Source organism: Epargyreus clarus, unplaced genomic scaffold, assembly GCF_041222505.1.
Source record: "Epargyreus clarus isolate Ecla_fem2 unplaced genomic scaffold, WU_Ecla_fem_2.2 ptg000017l, whole genome shotgun sequence".
In the NCBI taxonomy this organism is placed as follows: Eukaryota; Metazoa; Arthropoda; class Insecta; order Lepidoptera; family Hesperiidae; genus Epargyreus; species Epargyreus clarus.
The window spans coordinates 3987105-4001446 of record NW_027332225.1 but is presented as its reverse complement, the minus strand read 5'-3'; the positions used below and the strand labels follow the sequence as shown (position 1 = coordinate 4001446).

General features: G+C 32.5%; 1 protein-coding gene across 27 annotated transcripts in view; it reads left to right on the top strand.

The window, feature by feature from the left end:
• Positions 1-14342, top strand: part of Tm1 (tropomyosin 1) — a 40345-nt gene that overhangs the window by 1290 nt on the left and 24713 nt on the right. For 13 of the 27 annotated variants that reach the window (XM_073081843.1, XM_073081841.1, XM_073081838.1 and 10 more), the window contains exon 1: positions 11893-12516. In XM_073081843.1, the coding sequence (XP_072937944.1) occupies positions 11908-12516 (609 nt within the window). In that variant the 5' untranslated portion in view covers positions 11893-11907. Of the gene's footprint in view, positions 1-6977; positions 7131-8874; positions 9001-11865; positions 12517-14342 lie in introns of those variants that run through there. The other 14 variants (XM_073081858.1, XM_073081854.1, XM_073081851.1 and 11 more) reach the window with 3 other exon arrangements.

Below are 14342 nucleotides of genomic sequence, written 5' to 3'. Positions count from 1 at the left end.
GCTGTAAAAATATTTTATCTGGTTAAAATAAATGTCACCCAGAATTAAAAATATGTTTGTACTTGCTACAATTATGACAGAATTTAAATATATATGTGTAATACCATCGATAAATAACGTTTAAAGATGTAAAATGGGAGAAATAAATGTTAATTTTAGATAAATGCTGTTATATCCAGCAGTATTCAGCGATCAGATATCCTCTCGTATGACATTACATGTTTACTGTCATTGGGCCGCTGCCAAACATTGACCACAGGCTGTGACGTCACACGACGTAACTGAATGCCTCAATCTCACTGAAAGATTTTATTAAGTCCTGGGTTCATTAAAATTCAGATGATTTGAGAGCTAATTTGGATGGAACTTTGTATTTACAAATTGTTTTTTATTAAATTTAGAGGAACTATAATTAAAAAAATCTGTGTAACGCACATAACTTCGTTGGCACTAATTTATTACAAATGTTTTTTTACACAAATAAATTTGAACTAAGTTAAACACAAGACGTTCTGAAAAACTTCGAATAGTAATTTAAATTAATATTTAAATTCATTTAAATATTAGTTACGTTTAGGTATTTATTACGTTACCTGGGAATTACTTGGATAACTGCAGACTATAAGGGAAATAAGAATCATATAAAAAATAATTCCCATTGGAAACTAACTTTATCTCCCTCTCCCTGATTTTCATAAGGCGCCAATAGTAAAAGTCAATTTTTTTTCTTTTTAATTTTAAGTCGAACAAACATAATATAAATCTGTTATAATTTACAATGACGGGATGGTACTTGGTCTTACGTCCTAGTTAGGCATTACAAGCTGTTACTTTTTTGCTCATGAAGCTCATATATTAGCATTGACTATACTAGTTTAAAAGGCGTTTGAGCTTAGTCATAGAGACTACAGAAAAGCAAATTGAATACAAATGTATATACCGTTGAAAAAGGGCATAAAAAGGAATAGATTATGTTCAAATAAAACATATCAAACGAGTTAGAGATCTGCATCATTAATGTCAGATGAGGATTGTAAAATCATTGTTTTATTACTTTTTTAGATTACCCACTTGATTATTATGAGTAGCAGAGAAACTTTATGCACTTGCTACTAATAATATAAATACATTGAAGTTAAGACATACATTTTACTTAAATTCCTATTTGTGTTATTATTCGTTACGTTTGATAAAGCTTATAAACCATAAGGAATTAATCTATCCTAGATAAATTTGAATTCATAAGTCTCAATAAATGTATAAATTACATAAATGGTATCTAAGTATCTTATATAAACAGAGAAAGACAAAGTAGTTGAGTACATTTTCTCTTTTACTCTTGAATGTTTCAAAATAAATTCCATAATTCGTTTTCACCCTAATTTTCTAAGAATTTTGGATTAACTTCATATGAAAACTGCTATAATTAGCAAATTTTATTTGCTTCTCTGTAATGAAAAACACGCTTACGATGTTCAAAGAAAATGCAATAGATAAACAGATAAAGCCTATGATAAATGTACTAGATTTTAAAGATATTCAACGTTCGCAAACATAAATGCAAATTTAACATAAAACAATAAAATGAGCAGGAAGTGTATGCAAACAAAAGATGATAATGAAGGTATCTCAGGAATGCTCGTTTCTTTTATATATGTATATAAATTACATATCAAAGTGATGTTTGTACAGCACACGAGTATAAACAGTACCTTCATCACGTTCATTAGTTAAGAACGTGCTTTAAAACGCATACAATATCTTTTGATATAAGTATAAAATGTAGAATCGTATGTGTTTTGTTAAATTAAGTATATACTTGATTAATTATTAACATAAACGAAACTATATAAGTAAAAAGATAAATATATCAAGACAATAGCAGTCAAAAATATGTTCTCCTACAAAGATAGTAGAGTTATTTGTGGTTTTACTTATGCTTTACTTAAGTAATAAGTTTAAGGGAGAAATGGAATATAGCAATGAATTTTTGGGGTAGACAGGGTCAAAGCCTTAGGTAAATGGCGTGAGTGATGCATTTTATGCATCATACGAATTTGTCAATATGTAACCAGGGATTATTAACAAGGTTATTTTTTTTGAAAAAGTTACGCAGAAATCACCATTTTCTAGAAATTTGTCAAGGACTGTCACATTGACACACACTCCAATAATTCGTCATTCACCATTGGTTGAACAATTGCATTTTTTTCTGTCATACCAAATTGGAACACGTACCATGCTCTGTGCTTCATACATTTCGTTTTGTATGGAGAAACCAGTGCTCAGAAAACATGTATGACTTTAAAAAGATAACGGCCTTATTAATGCCATTTTAATTCATTAATTGCAGCTTGTGATTTATATGTCTTAAATGCATATTTATGACCTGTATGTTAATTAGTAATTACTTTTGAGTATAAGATACATAATACACGGTAATGAAATTGATTAAAGTAAGTAGGTTACGTCCAATATTTTATTAAATGGAACGCACAATAATTTAATCACAAAAGAAAATAATATTAGAGGCTTATTAACTACCATAAAAAACATACATTTATATAAATTTAGTGTTTGAAAGGATGAGAAATTGGTAATTCAGGAATACAATAATAAAGGAGAGACCAATCATTAATTTATGGTCCATATATTATTTTATTCTAATTTAGGTGTAAAGCTGGTAAATATTGTAGTAGACTTGAGCTGGCTGCTTTTTTATCTTTGTAACAAATAAGACGTATTCGCCAGATAAAATCAGGGACGTTGCCTATAAATTGATAACTAGAGAGAGTAAAAACAAAAAACCCGACAGCTTAAATAATGGCACTCCCAAAGTTTGGATGAGTCTAACAACTCCTCATATGTTAAAATTCAAGGTGTTTGAGCTGCAAGATATATCAAAGAATGAAACATTACCAAATGTTCGAAAAATACTACCAGTCGCAGTTGGTAAAAAATCAGTGTAAGGTATAGGTCAGTACAAGCCTTAAGCTTGCTCCGAGGGGTATTTCATAAGAATCTGTGTGCGGTCAGCGCCTTTCGTACATTTTTGCGAAACATGACTCAGACAAAAGAATTCCTCGCTTTTGAATCATACGTCTCGCCGTCAAGTTGAAAATGTACGATACTGGATTTGGGATCAAGAACCGAAGGTTTTTTAATTCCTGCGGGCATCTCTTACAATTTTTTTCTTTTCTTTTTTGTTATCATCAGTTATTAATGTTACAGACAGACAGTATAGACGTATAGTATCGTAAACTATGGTACAAAGAAACTTTATAATTTATTCATACTAAAAGGCACTTAACAAAAAATAAATAATTGCTTAGATATTTTCATTACTTGCTTCACAAGTGGTCAAAGTCTGTTTTAACACTGTACCTAATATTTAATTACATGTATTTTTATTTATTATTTTATAATTTACGTACAACAATAATACACACATGGAATAAATAAAAAATACTTATTTTCCATATACTCATTATTTATTTTAACTCTACATACCTACTTGTAATTATTTATTTTTTCATAATTTATTTTAAAGAAACATCGGTAGTTTTAAATCCATATAATTAAAAAAAAATTAAACTATCTTATTTAAGTAGAATTAGAAATAAAGAGTAAATCTGAACCCACTTCCTGCTCGCTCTAACTCGCTCTACTAGGGCGATTACGTTGACTGTGACCTTAGCATATCCCTTACAGCCTTGAAACGGATAGGATACGGCTGTTACAGCCAGGAATAATGCAGTTCTGCTCTGACGTACAGTTTTGCTGATAAATCCTATTCAATAATATTAGAAAACTATTCAAAATATTATATTATAGTATTATGTTAAAGAATTATTCTGTTATTTTTGTTGATGTATTATTTTCATAACATTAAAAATATGAAATATATGTTATGCTTTATATAATTACTGGCTGGTAATATTTTACGAGTTAGCATAAAAAGTAAATACATGTCTTGACGTTTGAATTGTATTTTGGGCGGGTTGTAAATTTGTCAAAGAGTTTGTTCTGTTTAATAGTTTAGAAGTTGGATAATCTCAAAATAAAGATACCGCTTTTTTTCTTTTTTTTGTTCGACTTGCGGAGGCACTAATGTGCCTCCAGATATGTGCTCAACAACATATTTTGCAAAATGTAAAGGTAGCATTTGTTTAGGTGTGTATAAATGTCACATGATTTCTAAGATAATGTGTAAAGAAATAATAAAAAAATGAAAATGTCATTCCGTAGTAGAGTAGGTAGTAACTGAAAAATGAGTAGAAGGATGTTCTTAAAGCCACGGGGCTATTACTGATTGACTGTTGCTATTAAATTGACTGGAAAATACAAGAAAATAAGGTAACTGTTACACAAAAAAGTAAATAGGGAAATCTCTCGACATCATTACTTTCCATCAGGTAAGATTGTGGTTGGATTGAAGCTTTTTCCTATGATTGGATCTGTTGGACCAAGACAATAATCATTAATAACGAAATTCTTTATTTTCCCATTGTTTTTATATTCCACGGCTATTCAGTAGAGTTTTGAGGTTTATTAACTTTTAAGGGACATTTTTCGGAAAGACATTTTTAAATAATATACAATTTCATTTTTCATATGGGCTTACATGAGAAATCTGAAACTACAATAAATAGCGAAAAATTCTGAAAGGAGTTACGAGGCCTACTTTGACAGCATTATTACATTTAAAAAATATATTTCCCTAGTTGGGAATCAAACGAGTTTATTTTGCAAAAAAAAGCACATGCTGTATTAATTCCACTCTCGGATAGTGGCGTTTACAAGGTACAAATTCTGTGAAGTAATAAGTCATGGATGACACTTTTCTTGTCCGATCTATTATTACGTTACATTGAATGTCTTTAGTTGTTTATAAGTAAAATGTATATCTATCAAAATTTTGTACTTTCATGTCACGCTTATTATAAGCTGGCGATTAAGGTCGCCTGACCGCAGAAGATCAAATGACTACTAGAAAACATTTGATGTTTGTTTTTATCACGAATGGTTATTAACCTTAAAATGCTTAGGAATTTAGACGTCAATAATTATTATAATTTCAATAAAACTTATATTAGGAAACTTTATTAATATTTAATCTGTCCAAATTTTGACAAGCAAAAGTCGAAATATGACAATTTCTTATATGAAGTCATTGTCAAATGTTGAACTTTTGTAGACAAAATTTGGATAGATTGATTATTAATAACGAGAGTAACAACAAGATTAATGATCTATCATGTAAATTAATTATCTGCCTATAGTTAACACAGTGGCAATACTGGTTATTTGATTTTTAAAGTCGTCAATAATTTTTAGACAGTTGAATAACGATAGATTTGGGGTCCGTTAAGGTTATGGTAACTCATTTTTTGCTTATGAGAGACAAACACGGGTTATGGCAGACAAAATGATATTTTATACAATATTTTGGCAGGCACGGCTCCTGTCTGCTTGTGGTAGATCAATACACATCGTATAGAAGAATATGTACTGTCTGTCACGGAACGTGTCTGACACGTTCTATGTCTGTAGTCTCTGTAGATATAAATGAAGCTGAATAATTAGTTCAGCTGAATAATTAGTTAATACTGCTATTATGCAGCAGACATTTTATTATCATTACCTATCCTAAATATGCTATTGTTATTCTTAACCACCGAAATTATTCGCAAAAACCTTAAGTAATGTGGATAAAATTTATGATCGGTGGGTTAGAATAAAATTGTAACGTGTAGGTTTGTCAAAGCATTCTCTTTATCTCGTTCAATAGTAAAGAAATCGTTCAATCTTCACGTATAATTGGCGTGAAGCTCTACCGTTCCACGATTCCACGGAGAATTTAGTTAGCACTTACGAAGTTTCTTAACCTTCATTTACTGTGGTAATGATTCGAAAAAAGTTAATCGCTAGTTAGCTCGTTCTAATAATGTACGGAAGAAATGTACGGAACTTTCCTCCGGATTATACGGTCTTGGATAAATGGCGTGACGGGCATAGACACGGTATTGGATAAATCCAGGGATGTTATAGAGCTTTGTAATCTTATCCGAAAGTATCCAAAATAAAAATATATCCAAAACTATTACTGAATGGAATATAAAAGTTTCAAGTAATTAAATATAGAAGAATAAAAAGGAGATACGGATGCAATTTTACCTATTTGTATTTTCCTTATTTTTACAAATTAAAAAAAAATTAAAACCATAACTCAAACTATCCGAAAATATCGTATAATTCCATATCTATTTGTAACCCTAGCTGCAACCGGTATACCTAAATATCCGAATGCAGATCCGAATTTCATATCCACAACATCCCTAGATAAAACAATGCTACTATCAAATTGCGTTGCCCATTTGCGCTTATTGGTCCTTTGTATGCAAATTTTAGTGTTATTACGCATAGTATTTGGTTACGAAAACAAAAGAAGCTGTTTTCTTGTAAACCTTTAACGGTCACTTTGGTTATACTATCAACGTATAATCGGATTTCTACTCGAAATGGACAACGTTACCTAAACTCCATAATCCCTTAAGGCACGAGATCAATGCACCTCAGTTCCATAAATAGCCCTTCGTCTCTAAGGCTACCTTTCAAACTCTCCCGTTCAAATATTATGGTTTAAGTTTGAACGAAATGCATAATATGATCCATTGACTCAGATTTAGCTCGAAATAACGGAGGAAATACAAAATTCCAATATCTTTGGTTGATAAGTTACTAGATTTACAAAAGAAGAGTAATATTAATTTTAGTAAACAATATATTTAATAAGAGTAGTTGATTGTAATTTTATTACTTAGATACATAATTTACAGCATTAGAAGCGTTAGCTACTGATTTATCTTAATGTTTTGAATGCGAGGTATTTTTTGCTTGTAATTTTTTTGCCAATAAACTGAACACTATTTTATGCTTTCCTGGTACATGGTAAATAGTATGAACCCTTGTTACAGTTTATCGTCTAGGAGAGAGCAAACAAACAAACCGCCAAAATGGACGCGATCAAGAAGAAGATGCAGGCGATGAAGCTGGAGAAGGACAACGCCCTTGACCGCGCCGCCATGTGCGAGCAACAGGCCAAGGACGCCAACCTTCGCGCTGAGAAGGTACCCACATATTTATGCTAGCCTAGTACCAAACATGTGTATAATTGTAAGAGGAAAACTTATATGGATACCTCTCTGCAGATAATCCAATATGTTGATGATTATGTTACCCTAGTACCTACATGATAACTTTATGTATAATTTGCCAGGAAAATATGGATAGTTTTATGCATAAAAACTAAAGAGATAGACAGACAGACAGAGATCAGACATTATTACCAAATTACCCACGAGAAGGTGATAGTGATATCAAAATTATGATTTCCCATTTTTAAATATTAATCCGTAGAAATAGGTGCGATTTATGTACTAGATTTTATATAGGATACATGGGATGAGGATAAAAAGAATCTTCATTTCTACTACCAAGGTTACACAACAATCTAAATAGACTGATTATAGAGATATAAGAGCACATATGATGACATATTAATCAGAACATCGGATCGGATCTTTATTGTGGTTACTTGTGCTCTACATTGAGGTTTTAATTAGTGTAAAAATTATAGCAAAGTAAAATCGAGACTATTTAGTACCACCACTTTACTAAGGATGTTAAAGGGACGTATGTAGTGTTAGAAATATATCCAAATTATTCTTTACTTAATTATTTTGCGTTATTTGTATAATAATTAGTTCCCATTTATATAGTCACTGGCTGGTACGATTGTATGAGTTAGCACAAAAAAGAAAAAGAACGCTCTTGACGTTTGGAGTTTTATATTGCGCGGGAATAATAAATTGTAAATTGGTTCAAGCAATAGTTCTATTCTTTCATTAGGAAGATGAATATCAGTATTACCCAATATTTTAAAAGTAATCATTGTAAAACGTAAGTTACAAGATTAAAGTTATAGACGAAATTCCTTGCAAATTTCTCTTAGGTTGTCTCAGAAGTTGAAATACAGGTTAGCTATGGCAGTCGGTCCAATATCGGCGTGCATTCCTACCACGGTTGAGTGCAGTGTCGCTGAGGTTAAGGGCCAATACGCACTGCGCAACGAACCGCGCCGGATAGGCCGGAAGTTGGATATGGAATTAGATCTTTGATCAGCTGATACGTCTCCAGTTCGCTAGGGCTGCTTACTGTTTGTTTATGTTTTATAAATATATTGATCATTTTTTTCCATAGCAATTGACTGACCGATTTGTGTTTAAATTTCCTCAGAATAAGAAAAGTAGCAATCTTGCTAGAAATAGTCTGTCAGAATTTAGAAATAAGTTTCTTTAATAGGAACTTGTTAAAATAATAAAGTAGAATTTAGACAGATTTTTAAGGGCAAACACGAGCACGCAGATCTTTTCCTCTACACTTTTTAAACGTGTCTTTAGAATGACACGAATTTGCCTAACTAACAATTCACTTAGCTGGGAGCTTATAGTTTAAAACGTAGTTGCACTTATACTTCATATATCCAATCCCCAGCAATACATGATAAATCGTTATCACGAAACTAGTGTCTATTGGCAGTCAAGAAGTTCAAGTTAATTTAAAAAGTTAAAGTTAAGGCGATAAAATAAAAAACGCATTTTTAATTAGGATTTATTTGTGAGCAATTTAAACTTTTAGGAGTTTAGTATTACCATTCATAATCCGTTTAGTGAAGTAGGGTCCGTACCCCGACCCTACTTTAGCATAGATGAGAACGAAAAATTAAATATAGGTAGACTTAATATCATCGACTCCGACAACGCCACTGATTTTGGATATACAGGATTATTAAAAGCTATATTTGTCTTGTAGGCTGAGGAAGAAGCCAGACAGCTCCAGAAGAAGATCCAGACGATTGAAAACGATCTTGATCAGACTCAGGAGGCCCTCATGCAGGTCAACGGCAAGCTTGAGGAGAAGGAAAAGGCGCTTCAAACTGTGAGTACCTTTTATTTATACATGAACGATATCAAAACAATCTAGCTTACAATATATAGAATGCTTTCACTAAGTACTTATTTATGTCTCATTGACGGCCACGGCTTTTTGCCATCTTCACGGCTTAGAGCATCTACACACTGCGTTTCTCCCTGTATTGGAGAGAGGGTATTAATGGCTTTTCTGGTGGACTAACGCACAAGTCTCAGGTCAAGGTTTAGTTTAACTTAAATCAACGTGGTGTAACGATTTTGATAACAGTTTATCAAGCAGCGGGTAATGGGTAGCGGTTTTAATCCCCGACTAATCAGAAATGGTGAACTAGGATTTCTGGATAGGATGTTTGTGTACTTGTATTTATATGTGTTCATGGTAAACACAATACAGGGAATCCTAGTGTGGGGCTATGAGTTATAGAAAGCGTCAAAGGATTATACCAACTAGGATTCAATGTTTTAAAGCCACTACGAATCAAGCATTGGAAACTTGGCGAATTACTTGTAATTTGTCATACGGTCATTAAACCAGGGTCACTTTACAACTTGAGCAAATTTAAAGTTGCAGTGTACCAGCTTCTTACTTGTCAATAAAGCCCCGGTTATTTGTGTACCTATTACATATACTTTAGCATATAGATGTGGTGAGTGGGTGTGTGTGTAACAAAGCAAAGATTGACGTCAAACATTTGTTTACTCTGCTATGTGAGATCTGGTTTCTAGAAATAAACGATCCATGTAACCTCTCGCAAGATAAGTAGGCACTGAGTTTTTAGAATGGTTATTATTATAAAATTCACGTCGAAGTTAGTATTATAGCAAATTAAAACGCATGTCTGTTACAAATAAAATTATAATGTATACCAGGAATGTGCACAAGCATATGTTATATTATTAATATCACTTAATATCTTTTGATCTTATTAAATAAATAGTAGTAACGAGAAAAGAGAGCAAGTATCAGAAGTAAAAGCGTAATAAGAAATAGTGAAATTCAGGCATGCAGGACTTATTTCGGTTTCCAAAAAAATCCTTAAAACGATGAAATTAACAAAATTGAAAGGTTCGAATATTTTCGATAATAGTAAATATTTCTAAATAAACATTTGTAAAATTTTAATTTATTAAAATAAACATAAAATGTATATAACATTATTTTACAGGCTGTATATTCCTTATTATCTTTGTTTTAACAATATCCGTAAAAATAGAAAAAAATAAATTCTTAAAAATAGATCGCTGTCAATTTGAAATAAATTCTTAATATAAAATTATTGTACAAAACAATTTAAGATCGTGTAAAATTTACTCGCAATTCTAAATAAACTTTCAAATTATCTAAATGTGTGCTTGCATTTTACAAATTACCATTTCAACTTCTTTTGAAGGTCGTTCAATTTGGGTTATCGTACTTCAAGTTATGTGTTTCGTGTTTTGAAATGTTATGTATACTTTTTGTGTATGTAATTACGTATATTGTTATGTACGGTAAACAGTATTTTTTCTATCGATTTGCATAGATTACTAAAGATTACTCACTCCTAACAAGAAAATGTACCCAGTTTTGAGAATTGGAATAGTTGCGTAAAAAAGTTTTGCCACGTCTCCGTGCTGAAATGACCCTAAAATATTTGAAATAATTATTTATTTATTACGTAAATTACGTAATTATTACGTAAATTAGCTATTTATTCGTAAATTTTCTCTAAAAATGTTTTTATTTGTCAATAATTAAAAAAATGAACTTACTAATAAGCTTTTTGTGGCTTCATTCAATTTCAAGGCGGCGAAGTATCTTTACTAATCTATGTGTACGGGAAATAGTATTTTATGTATCGATGTATCACAATTCCATTAAATGTTGTCAAAAAATCAATAGGTTACGAACTCTACGAAAAACTGGAACCTATCATTGTTAATTTAAAAAAATGTTAATTTAAATTAATGTTTACGTCATTCACTTATTTACTCAGTTTGTGAATTTTGGCTTATTCATCAACTATTATTTATATATATTCGTGTTATTCATAAAAACTGCTCACTTCAATGAGCGGAAATTGTTTCTTGTAAGTTGGCAACTATTTCAATGGTTATTAAGAAATATTTTTGTATCATAGAAGTATTTATACAAAGATATTTCTAGTGCATTTGTTTACGCGCTAAAGTCTATGTCATTCATGATTTAAACTACATCACAACATAATTTAACCATTTTTTTATGAAAGGAAATATCGTAATCGTATAGGTATATTTGTATGTTATTTGTAATTCACTAAGAGGTTGTTGTCCTGACTAAGATTTATTTACTAAGAGTTGCCTAGCACAGGTGCCCGCCACGGAATCCCGCGCTCTAGGGGGCTTCGGGGCTTACGTTGCGCGCGTTGGGTTATTTTCGGCGCTCCTCGCCTAATATGGGCTCGTTGCCCGGTGTTTCGGTAAAAATAGATGATGCCTCACAGACTCCGTGGCTATTGCGTGGTACTCGTATGTAGAACATTTACTTAATGAAACAGTTTATTAGATTGATATTGCTTTCAAGTCGTATTGATGGTACATTCGTATGATAGTATGATATTAAAATGTTGTTGTTTTTGTAACATAAGTATAGTGTACTTAGTGTAACATAAACAAATAATTTATATATTGAAACTAAAAGAATTTAATATCTCGCTAAATGATAATGTGAATCGATTTGCATAGTAATATTAGTTCGAAATTCAAATGTTCCCGCCTTGGCTGTCAAGATGACGTTCGGTCGGTAAAACAGTACGTTCGGGCGAGTACGACGTAAGTTAAACAAAAGATGGCGGGTTAGGTGCGACGGCAGCGCCACGTTTTGTTATTGAAAGTGACAGTCAGTCAACATGGCGGCCGCCGCTGCGCGGCCGGACGGAGCGCGCGGTGTGCAGTGATGTCCGCGTCCGCGCCCCACGCCCACGGGCGCACCCCCGTGCGGCGCAGGGGGCATCAACACCACCCGCGGCTCAGGGGCGACCGCGTTCCCGCCCCCGGCTCCTCCGCGAACACTAGTCCGTCCAAACAAGTGACCTTAGACTCCCAAACAGACGATGTTGTGCCTTGTGTCAATAGTGTTAGTGAATCTCAAGAAATGACAAGGACGAATAGTGACGATGCACTTTCGAATCGAAACATAATCGAGGACTCGAATATCGATGATGAAATTGAACTGGAAGTGAGAATAGTCGGAGTGGATTCGAATAGCAGTTCTGATGATGATTTCTCGTTTAAAGAGGAGAGGTCGGCGGGTGATGGGGCCGAGGTTACGGCGCTCGCTTCCGATATATCTGATGATGATCCCGAGACTGCAGAACTTGCAAAACTTAGATGTCCTAGTGTATGCACTGAAGTCTTAGCTGAAAGAGAGAACCGACGCAGGAGAAGATGTGCCGACTATCCAGGCCTGGCCTTCGGCAGTTCGATATTTTCGTCGGATACAATGATGAAGTTTTCAATCATTAAGAATGAGTTGCAGAATATCAAGAACACTGCATTGAAAAGGGTAATGTCCTACTTTATTTGAATGCTGTTCGATGTGTGAGTAGGGCAGTGTGGGCCAAATGCGCACAGAACTATTTTTAATCTCGTTCCGTCGGAAAAGTCTTATGCTCCTCAAAGTGAACATCGCGCGTGGAGTGATCAGCTGAGCATCTGACATTTCGTTTGACTTGTTTACGCGGGCGATTGCACTCAACGCCGCTAGATGTCGTAGTATCGATGCGCACGTGGTCCACTTTGGCCCTTATTATTTGGTCCTTTTTTGGTTAAGAATCAAATATTTTAAACTTGAATGACCATATAATATACATTTATATTTTTTTGGATGTGATAGTATATCACATCCAAAAGAATTATAATCTTAGATTCATGACCTCATTTTTTTCATATTTCTTATCTGAACAGACTTATCAAGAGCATTTTCATTTATAGATAACGATTCAAGATTCATCTCTGGTTGATATAAGCAAGAATGCTGTAGATTCCTATTACATTCGTCATATTTTGTTATAAGAAGTATTTTTGTGCCTTAATGGAAACTTGCATTATGCACTTGTTCTCATATCTAATTCTAATAAGATAATATCGTATTAGTAATGATTTAAAGAACAAAATAATCGATTTATTCAATAGAAACCAGTGATAAGCCAACCAATTAGATACTTTTACAGATTTTATTAATGTATGAACAGTAAAAGTTTAGAATTGTATTTCCATTAAATAAAGTACAACACATCTTGTAGATTAAAATAAAAAAGTCATAAAATTAAAAGAAACAAGAAAAACGAAGAATCAATATCAAATATTATCGCAAAAAAGGCTTGGAAAATGAGAGTGAAGTCAGCAAAGCAAAGCCAAATGTAAAATGAATATATGTTTACGAAAAACACCTGTAAATACGTATTTATTATTAAATCATATGTTATTTTATTAAATGGATACTGTTCAATTAAAATACTTGGAATTCAAGGCAAATTAAATATTTGTAATTATATCATTGAATGGAAAATCATCTTTAGGTTATAGACATAACATCATCAGGAATGTGGTTTCTACTTTGTAATGTAATCTGTTTAGTAATGTAGATCACTGGTTTTTACTTTTGGTTTTATTCGTAAGTTACTGCATGCATATTAATTGTGTAAATTCCACTTCCAATTCTCGACTTTCACTAAGTAGAAACTTAACTTAGTTAATTGCACTTATCTCTTTATGTGATTAAAACTATTTTTTCCGACTTTTACAAAACATTTCGTAGAATTGAGATTATGTAACTTGGAAGAATAGCAGACACATGTCTAAGATGTAGAGGTCTCTGTAGTACACGTTAATGTTAATCATTTGGAATCTATAAGGAATATTCTATATTTTGTCATACCTAAAATTTGGGAAAAAGGTTTAGGCGAATAATCGAAAAAGAACTCCTGAATGATAAGGTGTTGGAACAGCGTTGTTTCTATTACTCATGGCTAGAAAAAACAAATTGAATGAGAAATCTTCCTCTGTTCTTTCATTTCACAAACCAAAGATGACTAAGAGGAAATTTCACGTATACACCATTATTTACATAGAAAATATCCTTCGTAACGATCGTAATTCACTAGGTTTCTCTTTTCTTTCACTCACAAATCATATTAAATTATATTTTTTGGTTGCTTTAACTATGGTCAAAATAAAAATTATCTTTGTTATTTATTTAATAGCGTGAATAAAAACAAGCTCTGACCGTATTCTCAAATATGATAGAATCGCTAAAATGACAGTTTGCGCAAAGCTGAAAGGTAGACCAAGGTCAATTAAATTAGTGTATCCTCTGTAGTCTGATATTGG